The sequence below is a fragment of the Lepidothrix coronata genome, unplaced genomic scaffold (assembly GCF_001604755.1).
Source record: "Lepidothrix coronata isolate B3197 unplaced genomic scaffold, Lepidothrix_coronata-1.0 Scaffold1, whole genome shotgun sequence".
NCBI classification, from domain to species: domain Eukaryota; kingdom Metazoa; phylum Chordata; class Aves; order Passeriformes; family Pipridae; genus Lepidothrix; species Lepidothrix coronata.
In genome coordinates, this window is record NW_016690181.1 from 15964281 (window position 1) to 15983979 (window position 19699).

At 39.2% G+C, this 19699-nt stretch overlaps 1 protein-coding gene across 1 annotated transcript in view; it reads right to left on the minus strand.

The window, feature by feature from the left end:
• PDE3B (phosphodiesterase 3B) overlaps window positions 1–13062 on the minus strand; it is an 87796-nt gene extending 74734 nt beyond the window's left edge. Inside the window, exon 1 of the mRNA XM_017810986.1 lies at window positions 12109–13062. Within this exon, the coding sequence (XP_017666475.1) occupies window positions 12109–13062 (954 nt within the window). The remainder of the gene's footprint in view (window positions 1–12108) is intronic.
• Window positions 13063–19699: the final 6637 nt, after the last annotated feature.

The following is a 19699-nucleotide window of genomic DNA, read 5'->3' on the forward strand; positions in this document are numbered from 1 at the left end:
TGAATGGAAAGGCAGACAAGAAAAAAAAAAAAAGTAAAGGAAGTAGTCTGGTATGTGTTATGGAAATTCCATAAAGAAATCAAGAATTTTCAGGGATGAATAGGTAGAAAACCTGGGATGACAAAAGGCGTGTTGAAGAAGCCAAATATCCCTGTAGGGGAGGGAAGCAAACCAGCACAGACTAGCAAGACTACTGCTACAGGGTTATGCTGGGATACGAAAGATTCCCACCCTAACTCTATTCACCAATGGATTAGGGAGTCCTGAGAAAAGTCATGAGCCACATGATGGCTTTAGGTTATGGGATTCAAGTTTCAGATAAGTTTTCCAAAACAAAAACATAAAATGGTTGCTGAGGACGACTTTGACAAAATGAGTTTTTAAATGCCTGGTTGAGAACCCAGTGGAAGAACATCCGCATATGAGATCTGTCAGAGGGCTAAAAAATACTTATATCTAAATATGAACAAAAGCACCAAAGGACTTAACCAATTGAGTTACATAACTGTTACAAAACAAGACCATTTTGCATAGAAGGTGAGCCTCTACAAGGGTTGGAAATCTATCCAAACATTAATGATATAGTACTTTTGCAATACTCAGAATTGTTATCTGCCTTATAACAACCCACAGACTATGGAACCTACCATCACAATATAGTTTTTTCCAGCTCTGTCTCCTGCTATACTCTGGGACACAAGAATTAAAATACAGCTCTGTCCACTACGCTGGATAACCTCCCAAACGATGCACATGTTGAGACAGGTGTGGGGAACTCGCTGTTCTTTTTAACTTTGGCTTTTCTTGGCTTACCCCTCTTACTGAAATCTGCTGGGGTATCACTGCAGAACATGTCAAAGAGTGAATCAGAGCTAAAGGGAAGAAAAGCAGACCTGGGACACAGCTGGGAATCTAACAGACACGCTGAACCAAAGTATTACTCAGAAATTAGAAATAAAGTTCAAAATTTCCTTGAAAAGAAAATAAAGTTCTGCAGAAGTCCAGTTAAATGTGCTTGCCTTGTGGATGTAAACAAAGTTCAAGGCATCAGGACAGAAAATATTGCTCTGCTTCTACTGACCCTGTTACAACTCAAGCTGTAATCAGAATGAAATACCTCAACTGAATTCAACATCAGTATTACAAAGATCAAGGAAAGATTTCTTATATCCCTAAAACATTGCAGGAAGGTACATCAAATCCTCTAATTTTTTCCCTCAATTGTGAAGGGATCAAGTTGTTCAGTACTTATTTTTTGAGGCCCAGCTATTATCATTAGTCAGTCAGCTACTCTTGCTAAAACTACAGCACTGGAGTCAATACCACTCCTATTTCTCCCTTCTCACTTGCTCGTGACAGGAGAGAGCCAGGCAAAACATAAACGAGATGGCTAAAGGTTTAGTCTTCTGAAAGAAAAAAAAACAAACACACAAAACAAACCCCAAACCAACCTAGAAAACCTTTGTCCCCTCCATCCAGGAAACAAACAAACATTGGATTGTTTTCAGCTTTGAAACTACCGAAGACATACAGATTCTCTTTGGGCAGCAAAGAAAAACCCACATGCTAAGAGCTCAGATCTCACATATAAACTTGCAATTATGTTTACAGAGAATGAAGCAGATGAATGAGCACCTTGTATCTAACCTGCAGAACTAAAAGAACAAAATGAAAAACACAAATAACTTTACCGTATCCTATACTATCAAGGTAAAGGATAAGGTCTGCATGACTATGTAAAAAATAAATCTATGTGCCTTCTTAAATGCAGTCTAGTCATGTCTGATTTTTTAATAATGGACAGTTCATGTACTGAAGTAAGATAGCCTAGGAATATTTTAATTCTGTAAATGCAAATAAATATTTAATTCTGTTATGTTAAAATCAAATGTTACCACGTCTTCTACAATTTTTTGTAGAAATAATTTGATTGCTAGGTTTCCAAAAAAGTAAAATATTTGGAGTCAGAACATTTTTATGTCTTTGCTGAAAGAGACATTTGTAATTTTGGACCAAGTTACGGTACTGATCTTGTAACACATAGGAAGAGAAAGAACACACCGGTGTTAAAATTATCTCAAAATTAAGAAAAGATAAAGACAGAAAGATAAAGAAAAATGACATTTCAAAAAGGACAAGCAAATAAACAATTTACTATTGAGCATTAAACTCCTGGAAAATTATTTTCTTTGTACTTTCAAGGCCCAAATAATTAAAAATAAAGATGTGCCTTCTAAAGGCACACCAACCCTCTCCATCACCAGACAGGTGAAAGCAACATAGCTCTAACAATGTATGTGAGACTATTAACACTTGCTACTAGAGAGCTAAAGTTATAAATTACACTAAACCCTGTGAATTTTTAAACAAGTAAGGACTATAATCTCAGTCCTTAAACACTGCAAAACACGTGTTCTTTTCCACTTGAAGGCTTAAGTACTCTACTGACTCTAGGGAGCTTCCTACTAGAATAAGTGTTAAGGCAAGCACAGAAGACTTACAAATCTTTAGCAATGAGATTTTAACAGCAAACAGTCTCTTAAAAGAAAAATTGCATAAGACTAAATATACCTTTATAAGTCCATCTTTTGCAGACGCCTGAAATGGCATCTTTATTACATGAAACACAGTCCAAGTATTTCCTAAGGTTTAAGACAATTTCCTGAACAAGGAATCAATTTCATATTTACATGTACAGTACCAGTTTCCAAATCAATTCGTCTGGAAATTTTATCCCTAATTATATTAATAATGGGTCTTTTAACTATTTTTGATTTTTAGTCTTCATAAAAAATTCTTATCCTTCACACATACACTGAAATACTCTTTTCTTCATAAGACGTTTCTGCACATGTCTCAGATATGACAGTCATTGTCTCAGAGGATTTAAAAACACAAGTCACACTTAAAAGCAATAGCCAGCATCTGCCTCTGCTCATCTACTCCCACTTTTTTATTTTAATCTCAACATCATAGAAGATTACTTGCAAACTTATTATTTGCAAACTTCTTTAAAATTCTTTGGCATCTAATGAACAGGTTGCCAGTTATGAAGAATAAATTAATTAAAAGCAATGACAAAAACAGACTGGTCATTAACACAAAAGCTGTTCCAAACTCTTCTTTCTAAATCAAACTTGTTCAAGCAGAGACTGCAAATAGAAGGAAAAATGAGACTTTTGATATTACCAGAGCATGGAAACATTCTGCTATGGTGAATAAAAAGTAGTAAGAAATGCTGATATAAATTCTAATTAATGCTTTCTACAACTACATAAAAATAATTTAACAGATATTTATAATCAAAATACTTCCAACTGTGCTTTACCATAACAGCAAAAAGCTGTTATTTACATCACGGTAATAACTCATTTTAACTGCAGAGAGACATACTACAGCTTTTTAATCATTGAAAAGATCCTAAGTAACATTCAACAGCTTTTTTACTATTTAAACAAAAAAAAGAAAAACTGGAAGATGCCTAAACATCTGTGTGCATAATCTATGGAAATTCTACCATTGCAAGATTCATTTGAAATCAGCTTGGTAAGCATATTTCAGTGGTCCCCAAAAGGATATTATGCTGCCCTACAAAGGCAGTTAGCTGAACAAGGCCAGAAAGGGTGACAGGACAAGCTTGTTTGCGTTTTTTTTAGTTAAGATATGAAATACACTGCTCTATCCTATATTAATATATTAGGAAGAATCAAGTCCCTGTCATCATTAATGATTTCATTACCCCAGTCCATAAGCAGCAATACATAGTAGGCACATCTGTGTTTCAGTGCCCTTTTGTATGGCCAGTCTCAATGGAAACAGTATAACTTGGATCAACATTCATCTTTCCCTGAGCAAAATAAAGTCTGTTTCTTGCAGATCCAACTAGCCAAGAGGAAAACTGTGCCTTCACTTCTTCCAATCTGAGCCAATTCCCTCAGGGCAGTCAGTGCCAGAGCAGATGGTGTTTCACAGGCACAGCAGGATCTAAACTTTTTCAGCCTGCTAATCACACCATCAGGTTTGAACACAAATTTCCCTCCCCTACTACCCACACATAAGAACACAAATGCTTGTATCTACATAAAACACAGTTTAAATTAAATGAAATTTAATTTCATGCTATGTAATGAGGATAATTCTGAGGGAGGCAGAATGCAGTGGGCACTATGGAATTGCAAGAGCAGGTAAAGAGTTTGTGAGTATATTTACACACTACACTGTCTAGGTGGCAAATCAAACTAAATGAAGGCTACTGTGAACATTAATCAAAACAATAATCGCATCTTAAGACTTCTCTCAAAAACATTCCTTTTTTTTTTTTCAAGTTACTATCATTAAACTACACATATGACACAGGGTTTTATTAACTACTAACGATGTTCTATGAATACAGAGATCAAACCTTGCCTCAGAAAAAGCTCACCAAAAGTCAGTTCACTTTCAAAATTGCAAGCCCAGCTAAGAGGCCATCCCTGCCTGTAAAGCACATGCAGTGTGGGGCTCCTTTCCCACCACACAGCCCTCACACAGAAGATAAGGAGGTATCTGAGGATTACTGTTTAGCAGTCACCAAATGTTGAATAACAGTAGATGTATCAGTAATTTCTGTGAAAGGATAGAAACTGTTCTGGAGAGCCAGAAAGTATTAGAAAAACTCACTTATACTTGTTCTTTAAAAACCATCTACTTCTTATCCTGTATTAGTAACTTAGAGTATCCAGAAACTTAGAATTTTTCTAAGAGAATCTACCAGACAGAAGGAATAAAATGATATTCCTGAAGGGGCAAACAGGTGTCACACAACAATGTTTAAGAAGGAAAAGCAATAAATTTAAAAACCCTAAAAATATATTATGATTTAACCTGTAATATAAACTGAATCTGAGGAAATTAGAAAGTCCCTCAATGTAAATACAGGCCTTTAATTTTAGGTCACATTGAAAAAAAAAAGTCATGCCAAAGATGCAGATATTTAGCCTAGTGTAGGAATGTCCTTTTTAGCCTTTAGTTTACCTCCAATCATTTAAAGGGGGTTAATTAAACAAAAATTAAATGTAACATGACCAATAATGAAGGTTAAAGAGACACTGTAACCCATAGTGCCACAGTTAAGCCATTATTCCAATAAAACTGATGAACTTCCCTCTGCTAACTCTAACTTACACACACTTTCAGAAAGGTTTATTCTGTATTATGAACTTTGCTGATAAAACCATACTGACAATAGATATAAACAGGCAGGTGTGACACAGTCTTGCTGTATCACCACCTATCAGAGGTACAGACAGAGTGAGGTTAGCACTGCTGGTCATCAACGTTCTGCATAACAGCACTGTTTTTCATAAATACTGAACAAACAAAAAAACAGATATAAAAAATATACTTGCATATCTGTGCCCTAGTCTGTCCTCTCCCAATAAATTTGCACTTGGTTTCAAAGGAACGTGCTTCGTATAAAAGTTATGTATGAAAAACTAAGGATGGCCCAACATATCAAATCTTAATCCTGGTCACGAGCTGCCTGTGCTTATATGAATTATGTCCTTTCCCAAAGCTGTATGATCGATTTTCAAATATAAAACTTCTCCAGAAACTGTCACTTTGTTTCAGCAGTCACGTGTTGTTGTGCCATCTCTAGTTCCTAGAACAGTTTGGTTTGTCACACTCACCAGTAAGGCCATTTACTTAACTGGCCTTCCTTAAGCACAGATCTCTCTGACCTGTTTCTTTCACACTTCCCCAAATGCCATCACCTGTCAGTTTATTCCTAACCCTGTGAAGTCTAATTTACTAACATCCATGGCTCCTGTCTGTTTTGAAGGCTCTAGTACACTTTTACTGTCACTGGATCCTTTAAGTTGTTGGTCCTTTTTATGCTTCACTAACAATCAATCATACATTACACAGTCTGCCCTGACCAACCCAAGCTCTAGCTTTACCTTAAATTTTCATTTCTGCTATTGAGTTGCAGGAAAGTCCCTTTTTTGTTTTCACCACTTAAATTTATTCTGTCGGGTCATTCCATCTTCTAAGCATTGTTTTCACTCATTATAAAGGACACGTTGAAATTCAACATTCCCTTTTGTTTCCCTTTATTCTCATCTTCAAATATTCTTTCAGCTTACTCTCCACATAGTTTTAGCCTGGAAAAATCAGTAAGATTCCAGCAAAATATTCTATGTCTGCAGCCTCCTGTGGTCTGTCCTCCCTCCTCATTGGCAGGCAGAAGTTTCTCAACTGTTTTCCTCAACAAGTTTTTGCATCAACAATAGAACAGACTCCATCTCCCAGTTTCCCTACCTGTAATACTTTTCTTTGCATAAAAATTAAAGATTTATTCTTTCCCATCTTCAGCAATAATTATCATCTGATAGTTGCAGTTGGCTTTGTTCAGTGATTTGTTTGAAGGGAGGTAAAGCTACATGAAGTTTTCATTTTTAGGTATTGGAAAAGAAAAACAGGAGGAAAAAGGCTTTTTTAAAAAATATAACTTTCCTATCAAATGTCACCTAAGGCCCAGGCTTTACCAAATCCCCACCTCACCCCACCTCCATTCTGGTATTCACTCATGACATGAGACACTGTCATGGGGATTCTTAGAGTCCAGCTCACACTGCAGACTTGCTCTGTGTTGGGGCATTTTCCACAGGGTCCCTTCACTTCCCACTCACCTGTTTTTCATAAAACTTGCTGCGGTTTGGAACTTCTAAGGCCTCGGTATTCAATCAGTTCTGTTGGTCAAGTTCAACTATTAGGATAGTACTGTCAGGCATATACATGCTCAGACTTACATTGTGTCAGAAAATGAGTCTTTTTCTCGGGAAGTTATACCCAACTCCTTGCAATTCTCTTCCCTTTCATATTTAACCTCACAGAAATACACTGTTTACAAACCTCAGCATGGAGGCTGTTCGCTTTGTCATTCTAGATTCTTCTGGGAACCTTTTGTTCCTCATCTATACAAGTTTCTTTCATAAATATAAAACATCTTCCTGGTCCAAGCTGAATATTAGTCCAAGCTGAATATTATTCTGCTAGTTTTCTTCAACACAGTCAATCATGCAGTTCTTAAAACCATCTCTCAAAGTTTCTTCCATTTCTTTCCTCCACCAAATTTCTCCAGCATTTGCACAGCAGTTGTCTTTGATCTCCTTCCTTTCTCCATTTACATTTTCTTTCCAGGAAAATACACCTGAAGAAACAGCCAACCTCCTTTGCTACACTGACAACTTACAGTCATGCTTCCCTGCTTTTAGTTGTGCAGAATATGAACTGCCACCAAGTCTTGGATATCTGAAAACCAGCTCAAGGTAAACTTGGCTAACAGAGTTCTTAACTGCACTCAGTTTCCCTAATATACTTTTTTTTGTCATTCTCTGTGAGCCAGTGCATAATCCTTGGGATCACTTCGCCACAGGATACCATCTTAAACTCTGACCTCTCTATGGGCAAACCATACTCAAATCATCCTTTCTTTGTGGTATAATACTTTGAGAATAAAACTATATAACCAATATAAAAAAATGAAAAAAAAAAAGGAAAAAAGGATGTAACTCTTACCAAGAGTCTTCTCATTTCACATTTCATCCAGCACAAAATATTTAGTCAAGGTCAGAGAGAAACAATAGAATCCTACTCATCCAAAATACGGTTGCAGAACGTTTTCCAAGTCTGTTGCTTTCACCATGTAATCCTTCCCTTTGCACATTCCTCACACTCAGCTGCATCCCATTGAAACTAATTACATTCACAGCTCAGCACACATTGCTACCTTGATTTTTCCCCATAAGACAAACCTGAGAGACATGAAGATTCTGTTAACAACAGAAACACATCTTGACATGCAGGTACAACTATGGTAACAGTCGTTGTAATCTGGAGGGGGAAACTTAAAATATCAAAGAGCTAATTTGTCAAATACATAGCAAAAAGAATGACATTTTTTGTTATTGGCTGCAATTAACAGGTAAAGGCTGACAATTTTTTAGGCTGCAAACAGTATTTGAATTCAACAATTATAAGATACTCTAAAATACACATTAACTGACAGCTTCTGCACTAGGAAGTTTATACCCTGAATATTTAAGGACAAAGTATAATTTGTTTCACAAATAGGAAACAGACGCCGATGTAAATTTCCTAAGCAAATAAGGAACTGCATTAATTTCAAGTTACACAAATATTTTAGACTCTTGAAATCAAGCCCTTATCTTCCTAGGGTAATACATCAGAGGTACAAGATAGCTTGGAACAGAAACTGGGGAGAGGTAGCAGCCAATCCAACAACCTAAGCACAAGACAATTCTTCCTGCAATTATCAGAGTGCAACGTGAAGGCAGTCCTTGTCCATGAAATATCACAGCTTTCCTATGAGTTTTAACCTGATCAGGTAACCAGAAAATGTATCAGCTCTGTTTGCAGACTGTTTTGGACACTTATGTGTATTTTATTAGGAAGGCCTATTCTTTACTGGAGGAAAAACATGAATTTTAGGAATCACATATTCTTTCTGGATTCTGAGAAGCTCCTGTGTTTGATTTCCTACACATAGTTGTTTGCTCTCTCATGCATGCTCACCATCAATTTAAAGGAAAAAAGTTTTACTACCATATTTTTCAGAACAGTATTTACAAGATCTGCAACACTGACAATCACCTTTTAGATTCCCAGTTCTGATTTGGCTTTTAGGCAAAAAAGAAATTATGAAATTAAGTGCTAAATATGCAACAGCCACTGAAGATAAACCCTTTGATATCGGTAGCAATAGGTACAGCTAACAGATTAGCATCCCATTAACACATGCAATCAAAATATGACCTACACAAAATTTGAAATACCAATCAGTCCTGCAGTCTTACTGCAATTCCTCCCTGGGTCCAAGACGAACACTGAAGTAAGAATATAAAAGCCTGTTTACTCCTAAAATAACATGAATTTCTGGGAGCAGAAGTGTTAATATAGCAGAGTTCAGAAAAGACATTTCAATTGCCTGACTTTTAGACTTAATTTGATTCATATTGTTTCCTTCTATGTGTATTTATATATTTGATAATGGCATTTAAGTATATGTACATAAAAATTTAAAGATATAATTATTCAAATTTCTTTTCTCCCACCTCAAACTACATTGCCAGACATATGTAATGCAGAGAAGTTACACACAGCAGGAATCTGCAGACTTTGATGGCTAAAGTTAATATGGGTGTTCATATAAAAGGTAAGAATAAAGGTAAGCTAATTTCATCAACCCTCCGGTGTTACAGTTGCTGCACCTGTTGAAGTGCAGCAACTAAATCTAAATATTTGTCACGAGGACTGCTCAAATTAGCAAACTTTTACAGGATTGTGCTTACAGGGCCTCTTTCCACTTCTGCCCCAGAAAACAGCAAAAGCTATATCCAATTTCTGTGTGCACACAGGACTGGTTCCACATACCTGTGTGTTCATATTCCATCCTGCCTCCCACTCAATGCACACAAACCCCTTAGAAAATAACTTATTAAAGGAAAAAACCCCAATCAACTAAATATAATTATTTTCTTGTGCATTTAACTAGACAGAGAGCCCACGTAATTTCAAATCAACGCATAACTGAAAATTTAAGGTCAATACTAATACTCCCTATTTTCCTCAAAGAATAATTAAAATCTACACAAGAGAAAATTTGTTCACAATGAGAATAATCAGCCATTGGATAAATCTCCCCAGGGAAGTGGTGGATTCTCCAGTTTTAAGATTTAGCTGGACAGGGTGCTGGGCCATCTTGTCTAGACAGTGCTTTTGCCAAGAAAGATTGAACCAGATGATCCTTGGTATCACCTTCTGACCTGCTATTTATATTTGACCTAAACCTCTACATACAAGGGGTTTGTAACAATCACACAAAATACATCTAATAGAATCACAGTAACAACTCATTCATCAAAGTATTCCTGTCATGATGGACTTGCAGCACGTTCCTTGTACTGATCTTCCTAACAATGCTCATTAAACTCCCTCTTAAAATATTAATACTGGAAAAGAACCATTGTAATATTTTATAAAGATTTGCAAAACATGTAATCATCCCTTAAAGAAAGCTCACAATAAATTCTCTCTGAAAAGCACTAAGTGCATACATTCCTTCTGTTTCAAGGAAGCAATATAAAAACCTTGTGCTGTTTATTCAAATAAAGTCACACATTATGGGCTTAATTCTCCCTTTTCCTGCTCAAACAATTGATGTTTTATCATCTCTGCAATGTCTGATCTCTCTCCAAGTCAGACAGGAGAAGATTTAACCTGTGTTATCCTTGTAAAATTGCATATAAAATACGGTACAGAACAAGTATCCGTGAATCCCATTTAAGCTGCTCTTAACAAAGTACAAATATTTACTGTAAAGCATAATAGACTATTAGGAAAATGAAGTCCTCCATATCTCTTTGTTGTTCACATCTAGTGATAACAAAGATATCCAATTCTGGAAGTCTACCAAACAGTTACATTTTATTATGAACATGTATGATTTAAGTACCGCCAATAAATTCTACATATTTAGTTACAGTTGACATTTATGATGTTACTTAAAGAATAATGAATGCCCTAACTTGAAATATGCGCATGCCTTTAAGAAGGGAGTTGAACGTCAAAGGAAGCTTTTAGTAACATGCATATGAACAAATATCTTCTATCATCTAGAAAGGTTAATGAAATCACATTTTCTGAGATTTCTGTACTGCAGACTAACGTAACAGAAAAAGGGCGCATTTACTGTCTCGAAGGGAACAGAGAAAGTAAATTGTTATACAATATTCCCTACATATCTTAACTGCTAGTACAATATTTTAATGTATCTTTCATTGTATGCGTTAGATAGTCTACAACTTACTGAATGAGTTATTTCTGAAGCCTTTTATAGCATACTTGCATTTTGACCTTTTAATACTGCTATATTAATTCTACTGTGCAAACACAGGGGGGGAAAATGCTCGAAAACTACTCCACCGTTTCAGATTCACCTCGTATTTCCTTAGACCTAATTCACAATCAATCGTAAGAAGTGCATTACAGAATACATGTCAAAGCAAAGTTAGAAAATTTCATTTAGCACCCATGAATTTCAGCCACGACAGTAATAGACAGGGGATTCTGCAGCAACAGTCACTTCCCAGAAACTGCTCACTTGCACGTTTATTGAACACACTCCCCTTATTCTGCCTCCTACAACGGGCTGATAATCCACTTGCAGCAGCCTCGGGCCAGTTCCAACACAACTCGATGTTCCTGCAGTTGACGTGCAAGTGCCCAAATAAAAACAAACTCCCCCACACGCACGGGGCTTTACGCTACAAAAAACAAGACTCATTGAAAAGTTTTCCGGGAGGTAGAAACCAACAGAGTTCCATTCAAGAAAACTGAGCGTTTCGGGCATCCCTCCAGACCCTACTGAACAGCTCTCTCTTCTGTAAAAAGAGGTTTCTTAAAACCCATCAACGCAAAACTAACGTTAACTTAGGTGGAGCGAGGAACAGAGGGTGAGAGGGAGACAGAGGAACAAGCGACAGAGGAACAAGCGAGAGGCAGAAGGACAGCTGCCGCTCAAACAACGCCAACATTTGATAAATAATATCCCTCAAAACCTGGTCTTTCTTTAGCACTTGGCAATCATTTTGTCGGTAGAAAGCGGGAAGGACCAGAAGTGCCGAGCAGCTAGAAAGCTGTGGTTTCTTTCTCTCGTAAAATCTGCCAGAAGCGGAGGAGGTGGGGGGCTTTGGAAAAGAAATAATCACAATAACAAGGTAACTGCTAGCTGAAGATGTTTGGTTTGAGGTTTTGTTCTAATCAATAACTACTGTTTAATATTTAAGATCACATAAAAAGCGAGCGAGCCTTCTGTCCTATAGCAAATACATTATTATGATTTAGCTCCCACTCAGAAATAAAGGACTATATCGATTGTACAGAACCGAGCGGAGAAACCCGCTAAGGGACTAACGTTTCCCTCCATTCCTCTAGCAGGAGTTTGCCAGGAAGCAGACATCCAGCACAGACGTACACAGCGGTTAGGAAAAGCGAGTGGCGCTCATTCCTCGGAAAGTTTCTCTCTCAAGTTTCGGAGAAACCTACCTGCTCTCTGGAAATGCAAGGCAACGAGGGTCTCCTAAACATTTTGCAGCTGCCGTAGTAGCTGGCCGAAGTTTCCCCTAAGGACACGCAGCTAGATCTCCTCCTTGGTCTGATCACAGGCACTTTTTCCTCCACGCTGGGGAGCCGTGGGTGGCGATGATGCTGGTGGTGCGCTCCTCGGCTGTGAGCCGAGAAGATGCCGTGCTCCCCGCCACAGAGTGCCAGGAGGCAGCCTGCCACCCCGGCCGTGCCGGCCAGCAGCGGTCTGAGGGCTGGGGGGAGCGAGGGGAAGCTAGCGAGCGGCACCAGCCACACCAGGCTGGAGAAGACCAAGACGAGGAGGCTCCAGCGCAACCTCAGAGAGCTCTGCAGCAGGGTCAGCGCTGTCACCGAGGCCAGCACTGTCAGGAGCCTTCCTAGGAACATCTGCGGCTCCTCTTCGTGCCCCTCCTCGGGTAGCAGCCACTGCAGCGCCACGAAGTCCCCCGAGTAGCAGCACACGGGCAGCGCCAGCAGCCACCAGCGGGGAGTGCCGCCGCCGAGCTCCCCGCGCCGGCCGCCGGCCAGGTAGCAGGTGAGGAAGAAGAAGGCGCTGAGGCAGCGGGACAGGCACAGCAAGGCGTGCAGCGGCCGCGGGCTCTGCCAGCCGCTCCCGTCCTGCCGCTCCCGGACGCTGCCCTGGCCGGGAAAGGCCAGGAGCGAGAGGACAGCGGCGGCCAGGACGCCCAGGGCGAGCCGAGCCCGGGAGGAGGAGGCGGCAGGGAAGAGCAGGAGGGAGAGGAGGCTCTTCGGGGGGTCCTGGCGCAGGGGGGTCGCGCAGCTCTTCACGTATCCGTTCCGCAGGCTCTCCGCGGGGGCCGCCCCGCCGCCGTCCGGCTGCGGGCAGGGCTGCGGGGCTCTGCCAGGGCCGTGGGGAGAGGCGGCCGCCGCGGCAGTTTCTCTCTCTTCCCTCATGGTGGTCGGGGACGCGGGAGGGGGGAGGTCGGGGGAGAGGCGCGGGTCGCGCTAGCTGTGTCCCGGCCGCGCCTCCCGCATCCCTTCTCAGGAGGAGGGCGCCGGGCTGAGCCGCCGCTCGTCCCCCGCGGGCAGCGGCGTCCGCAGCATGGTGGGTGAGGACGGGGGGAAAAAAAAAAAAAAGAAAAAATAGAGAGAAAAGGTAAAAGTCTCGCTCGCCCGTCCGCGTTCCCCCAGCGGATCCGGCGGCGGGGACTCGCTGCCGCCTCCCAGCGCTCAGCGGCCGCCGGCGCAGCCCCGGCGGGGGTGGGAGTGGGGCGGGAACAGCCCCCGCCGCCCGCCCCCCTTTCTTCCCTCCCTCTCTGTCTCCCGCCTTCCTTCCCTCCCTTCCCAGGGCCCTGCGGACCGCACTTCCCGCGATCTTTTTTAAAACATAAATACATATGTACATATATATCGATCTCTATCCCGCCGGCCCCCGGCAGCCCGGGCCACCGCGCATCGCCCTCGCCAGGCGCTCCCGCCTGGAAGCGGGAAGGGACGGCTGGGGAAGCGATGAAGGGGCAGGAACGCTGAGCTGGCGCGACTTTGTGTTTTATCTTGTCCTTTTGCTTTGAGATGCCGAGGAAAAGTTGCTCGTACGGACTGTAAAGCACACGCAGGGTATCGAAGTGTTTCCCCTCTGAGGACCATCCCTTTTTCCCTTTTTTTTTTTTTTTTTTAAGCACCCGAGAAGTAAGTATGGATTAGAGTAATTGTCTGCACTCTTTTTTTTCAGTCTTTGTTAGTTATGTTGCAGATTAGAGCGCGTTGCGCGACCAGGTTTATTTGCACAGCTAATCCCTTTGGAATGGATCAAAATAATCATTTTGGAACAGACTGTTTGGAAGTGTTTAGACTGCTGGAAGGGCAAATACTAATGGCATTTTTGAGTAACGCCTTTGCTCATTCATGCTGTTTGTTTCTGAAAAACTATTTAGCACTTTGGAAATTTATTATAACTGTTCATCTTTACCTTGTTACTTGAAACAAACGTCTTTTGAGCCATGTTTCCACATAATATTGTGCTGCTTTACTGAAATTGGTTCAGAAATCAGTTCAGGTAGATCAGTGACTGCACTTTTTGCTTGTTTATTGAAACAAGGAACTCGAACTGATTTGGTGTCATGCTTGTGATTCGCTTCTTTTGGACAGCCTCCGAGTAGCAGCTGGTTTGGGGAAGCTGTGGGGCGGCAGGAAGTGCTGCTGCAGGACACGGGCCTGAAAGTCGAGCATGATTACTGGCAGAAAATGCAATATGCAGTGGCAAACGAAGTAACTTGTGTACATAAGATGGAAATAAGTAATGATTTATTTTTCAAAAGGCAAACCAAACTGATGCAGTACACCTTCTTCTGTTGGAAATACTCCTAGACTCCCAAAAAAGAATACAGTTTTGTCCCGACTTGGTACAATTAACACAGATTCTGTACCATTCTACTTGTACTAAGAAGTTTTTGAAAAGGGGAAAATGTGAAGTTCCTTTGGGGATTATATCCATACATTTACTTGTATTCGTGTGTTAATGATCTCGACTGGTCCACAATCAAGTGTTTATGTAAATGCTTTCATGGCTGAGATGTATCTTCTATTATGCATATCCTTTATTTTTCAGTTCCTTTGAATTTAGCTATAAATAAATACATTCCAGAAATAATAAGCTGGTGTAGTCTTCATTGAAACATATTTGGGGATATCTGTCTGTAGCAGTGGGCACTAGAAAATGCCTAAGGAAGACTACAGAGATAGGATGTCATATGATCCCTTATAGCACGAATGCAACCATCTGTGGCTTTAGCACTTTCTGAATCAGAAGTGGGGTCTTATTCTTAACAGTTCTCAGTAGGTTTTTATTCCACAAATTTCCCTGCTGTTTTTTTCTTTTGAATCCACATAGGTTTTTAACATCTGCAGAGTAGTGCTAGAAAAAAATCCTTGCTCAATTCCTATCTATCTTAATTTATATTCTTCTCATTTTGATAGAAACAATGAACAGTTCCTTTTTAGTCACTTTCTCTCCTCAATTTATTATTTTATATCTTTCCTCAGTCTTGTATTTATTTTCTAAGCTGACGAATTTTGATATACTTCATTTTTTTCATGTCAGTACTATTTTTTTTTTTTGAGCACTACTATATGCTTTTAGAGAAGAGGAGACCAGGAGTTATACCCAGTATTCAAGACACAAGTACAGCTGAAATAATGATTTTCATGTCATTATTCAGTTCTTTGCTTATAATTCTTGTTACTCATTTGTTTTGCTTTGCTAGGAAAGTGACAAAGCAGATAAACTAGGCATTGTTGAAAGTTGTTTTGTTGAACATTGAACACTGTTTTCACAACGTTAACTATGTATGTCCCAGGCTCTATTTTCTGATTGTTAATATCTACATCCACTAGATAATTTTATAGGTAAGATTAGGATTTTTTCTGTGTTTACATTACAGTTATCTGCAGTAAATTTCACCTGTCTTTGAACTCAGGATTGTGAGGCTTTAAGCGGATTCCTTTAGCCAGCTCTAGCTTTACTACCCTCAGTAACTTTGCATTAACAGCACACTTCACCACCTCACTATTTGTTTTCACATAATTTATCATGAATTAATTAGCTTTTATTTAGTGGTATGTGTGTGCAAAAACACCCTGAAGAAACGTATACACCAAACAATAAACAAGACAAATATTATGCCTCCAGAAAACCCATACAAGTGTGGTCCACTTAGGGAAATCAAAAGTCTTAACCAAACTTGAGTGAATGTTTGGAGAAACACCAGCACTGTACCTTCTCTTTCTAAGTTTGTATGGTAGCAAACACCGTGGCTGCTCTGTAGAAACACGTGCTGCAGCCAGCAGCTGGAGCTGCTTGGATCATCCTGTGCTTATCTGCGTGCAATGTGCTCTCCTTTAAATACCAACTGCTGAGGTGTTTGTATGTCTACAGGGCTGAAGGCCTAGAGAAACCTGCGTTGGTTTGTAGCCAACCAGATGTAATGGGAACGAGTGACTGAAGGATATACCAAGGTGCAGTTACTAAGGGAATTACAAATGCTCAGGTGAAAGAGGCTTCTTGTGCGAGTGTATTCACAATGCATGATGGCAGCATACTTGCAATGAGGTGTTGTGAATCCATTTGTCGTGTCTAAGGCTGGGAAAGAGAGATCCAGTTGCCTTCCACACAAAGCGATGTTAAGTCACAACATTTTGATCATTGTTTGGCAGCGAAGACCAAGTTGCTACGAGTTTTATCTTTAATTTGTCAAAAACAGGCCAGCCCACAGCAAAGAAAACTGGAAAGGAGTAACGAAAAGTAACTTGTTTCTTGTATGATAAGGTGTTTCTAGTGGATGTGGTGCTTGTCAGTTTAAAAAGCATGGGTGATAGCACTGGAAAGATGGAGCTGCTGTGATAGGCCACAGTTAGATGAGATTTCCCGTTTCTTGTGCAGAAAGATACTTCTACAATTATCTTTGACAAACTATCAGTGAGGAGCAGAAATACTGTATCAAGCTAATGAAACACTAACTCTGTTTAGAAAGGACAGGGACACAAAGGTTTTCCTCCGCCCATAATTTTGTTTTTATGGAGAGAAGCAGCAGCTTGCTGGCTTCTAGTATTGTATCTAGATGCTTCTACTATTGTATTTTTTAAATCCAGGAGATCAGCCTCCTTGTCTGAACAAGCTTGGACTCTTCAGCAATGGACTAACATCTACATCTCCAGATAAGCACATAATGATGTGGACCTCTACAGCTGAAAAGTGTTTTGATCATACACAGGCTTACTTTAGAGGTGAAATTGTCAATGATTTTTAATGATTTATAAACAGAATTTAATGATGTGGATGTGATTTCAGTAGTCAGGCCACGTATAATCTGCATATTCATTCATGTAAAATTAATGGTCTAATGTTTCATATTGGCTTTATGGAAAGTTTTAATGGAATTGCATAACTTTTTAAAACACATTTTTATGTAATATATGATGTATAAATTTTAAAAATGTTTGAGAAGTTGTTCAGAAATTACAAATTTAAATAAATTAAGATGTCTTTGGCTATTTTTACCCCTGAGTTTGGATGTTTATTTCCTAATAAAAATAAAGATGATGGGCTATCAAGTTCAACAAATAAGTGTCAAAGTTTTGGCTTTAAGGTATTTGAGAACTGTGTAATTATATATGATACTTGTTTTTTTACATGAGCTTATTTGGAGAATAGTGGTATAGTTTGGGGGAGGGGGTGAAAATAAAAATGCAGTAATTCATCAAATGTCAGATTTTGTTTTTTCACAGCTAATTATTCAAGTACAATTTGTCATCCTATATTATAAGCAAAACTGATGGTTAATAATAAAACAGAAGATAAGAGACTTTCTTCATATGTAGCATCTCTATAAACAGTTTATTTTATGCTGAATCATGTTTTATCATAAAAGCTACACCTTCAGTGAAATAGCATTAAACTTCAGAATACATACTAATATTTCAGTGGCAATTCAGTCCTTAACTTGCTAATTGAAATTTCTCTCTTGAATTGAAATAGAGGCATTTTATGGACTCTGCTTATTAATAGAGCTAAAGATTAAAATCTAACTAGGTTAAATCTAACCATGGTTTGGTTTTTCAGAGAAGTCTGACTTAATGCATGAGCATTAGATGCTTAAATATATTCTGAAAAAAAAAAGACGAAAATTAGTCTAAGTCAAGTCATTTATTGGGAAGGAGCGGGGAGAGAAAAATGAGCTGAATCATTTAGTCAGCTTCTCTCATTTCCAGATCTTTCAGATACCCATTTTATTGACCCTAAATCATTAAGACAGGTCCTTGTTAATAAACATTCATTTAAATTCTGTTAAATTGCTAAAATTGCATTATATTGTCAGCAGGCATAAAATAACCCCGTAAAGAAATTGTGCTGAGTTATACCTCTTCAGTGTCTGGCCTGTTTCAGCACATGCTTGAGTATAATCTCAAATTGTGTTTGGCTGTATTATTCCATTCAGTTTTGTGTATGAAGCTCTTACAGGTTCTTACAGCTCTTACAGCTCTTCAATGCATTCAGAAATTCATCATACTTAATTCTTTCTTATGTTAAGTGTTGGAAAAACTTGGACCTTGAAGAAAATAGTATAAACATAGTCAGTAATTGTTCTTTTCATAGTTAAACAAAACTGAAAACTTTGACTTGAAGTATCAGGCTGCAGATGTCTGAATAATGGTGGAAATACGTAAAATATCTTACCTCCTAAATAAAAAAAGAAATCTGGACTCTTAAGCCTTCTTCTCTTCTGTGATGTTTGGATATGAATTTTGTTTTATCATTCAAAGTAATGGTGGTCTAATAAGACAGTCTGTGTAAGCAAATCTCCAGACCAAAACATCTAATTCCCTCACTACAAAGAAGGAGAAATGTAACATAATCCTGTAATTGGTGACTTAGTAACAATTTCTGCTGGAGATTCAACATGAAATTAAAAAACAGCAAAATTATGCAATTAAGCTGATTAGCTCATTAATGTGGAAGTGTTTTGTCATTCTAACCACAGAAGGAATTCATCCGAGTGGAAAAGTAGACAGGAATAAATTTTGGTGGGAGCCAGAAATTGTCTGGGTTTTATATGATAAATTTATGTGGTTTATGTCTGTCCTCTAAAACCTAAGCCCAGCACCAGCATTTCTCGGGTTAATTTTATTTTTATTGCTTGTTACGACCAAGTTCCTCATGCATTACCTGAGCTGTTTATGTTTTTCAGGAAGACATGACATGCACTGAAAGTGTTCCAGTTTCAAACAACTTACCTCAATAATCTTTCCTTTTTAAGTCTACTTTTGTGGCTAAAAGTTACTTGTGTTCCTCATATAGTGCAATGGACCCGTTTAGCATTTGTAATCAATACTGTGTACAATTGCAGTAATTTATCAGCCTGTCTTTAGCATGTTAGCTGAGGATCCTGTTTGCCATTCACTCACAAAGTTGTGTTGGGCAAGGATTAGGTTGGATATTAGAAAAAAGTCCTCCACCCAGAGCATGGTTGGGCACTGGAACAGGCTCCCCGGGGAAGTGGTCACAGCACCAAGCCTGACAGAATTCAAGAAGCATTCGGACAATGTTCTCAGGCACACGGTGTGATTCTTGGGGCTTTCCTGTGCAGGGCCAGGAGTTGGACTGTGATGATCCTTGTGGGTCTCTTCCAACTCAAGGTATTCTATGATTCTGTGAATCACAGTTTGTTAAAAGCAGTACCCATTAAGACAACTCAGAGCCTGAATTTACCATGTGAGAAACCTCACACCAACTGAAGTGAAATGTGTTTGTAATTCTGGTGGGTTTGCTGCTTTTGTCTCCTCTGTATGGTACAATGACACATCAGGATTATTTACAAACACTGAGGGATAGTATTTAGTTGTCAAAGGCAAACAAATTCGGGTAAAGCAGACAGCAGTGTCACAAGATCAAGTAACGGGTAAGTGACTTGATCATTTACCTCAGCTATTTTTGTGCTCAAAACTAGCACTTGTTACCCTGAGGTATGATGTTACAGTAAGAGGAGGAACAGTTGGATGTGAAAATGTATCTAAACATTTCCAAGATGTGTATTTT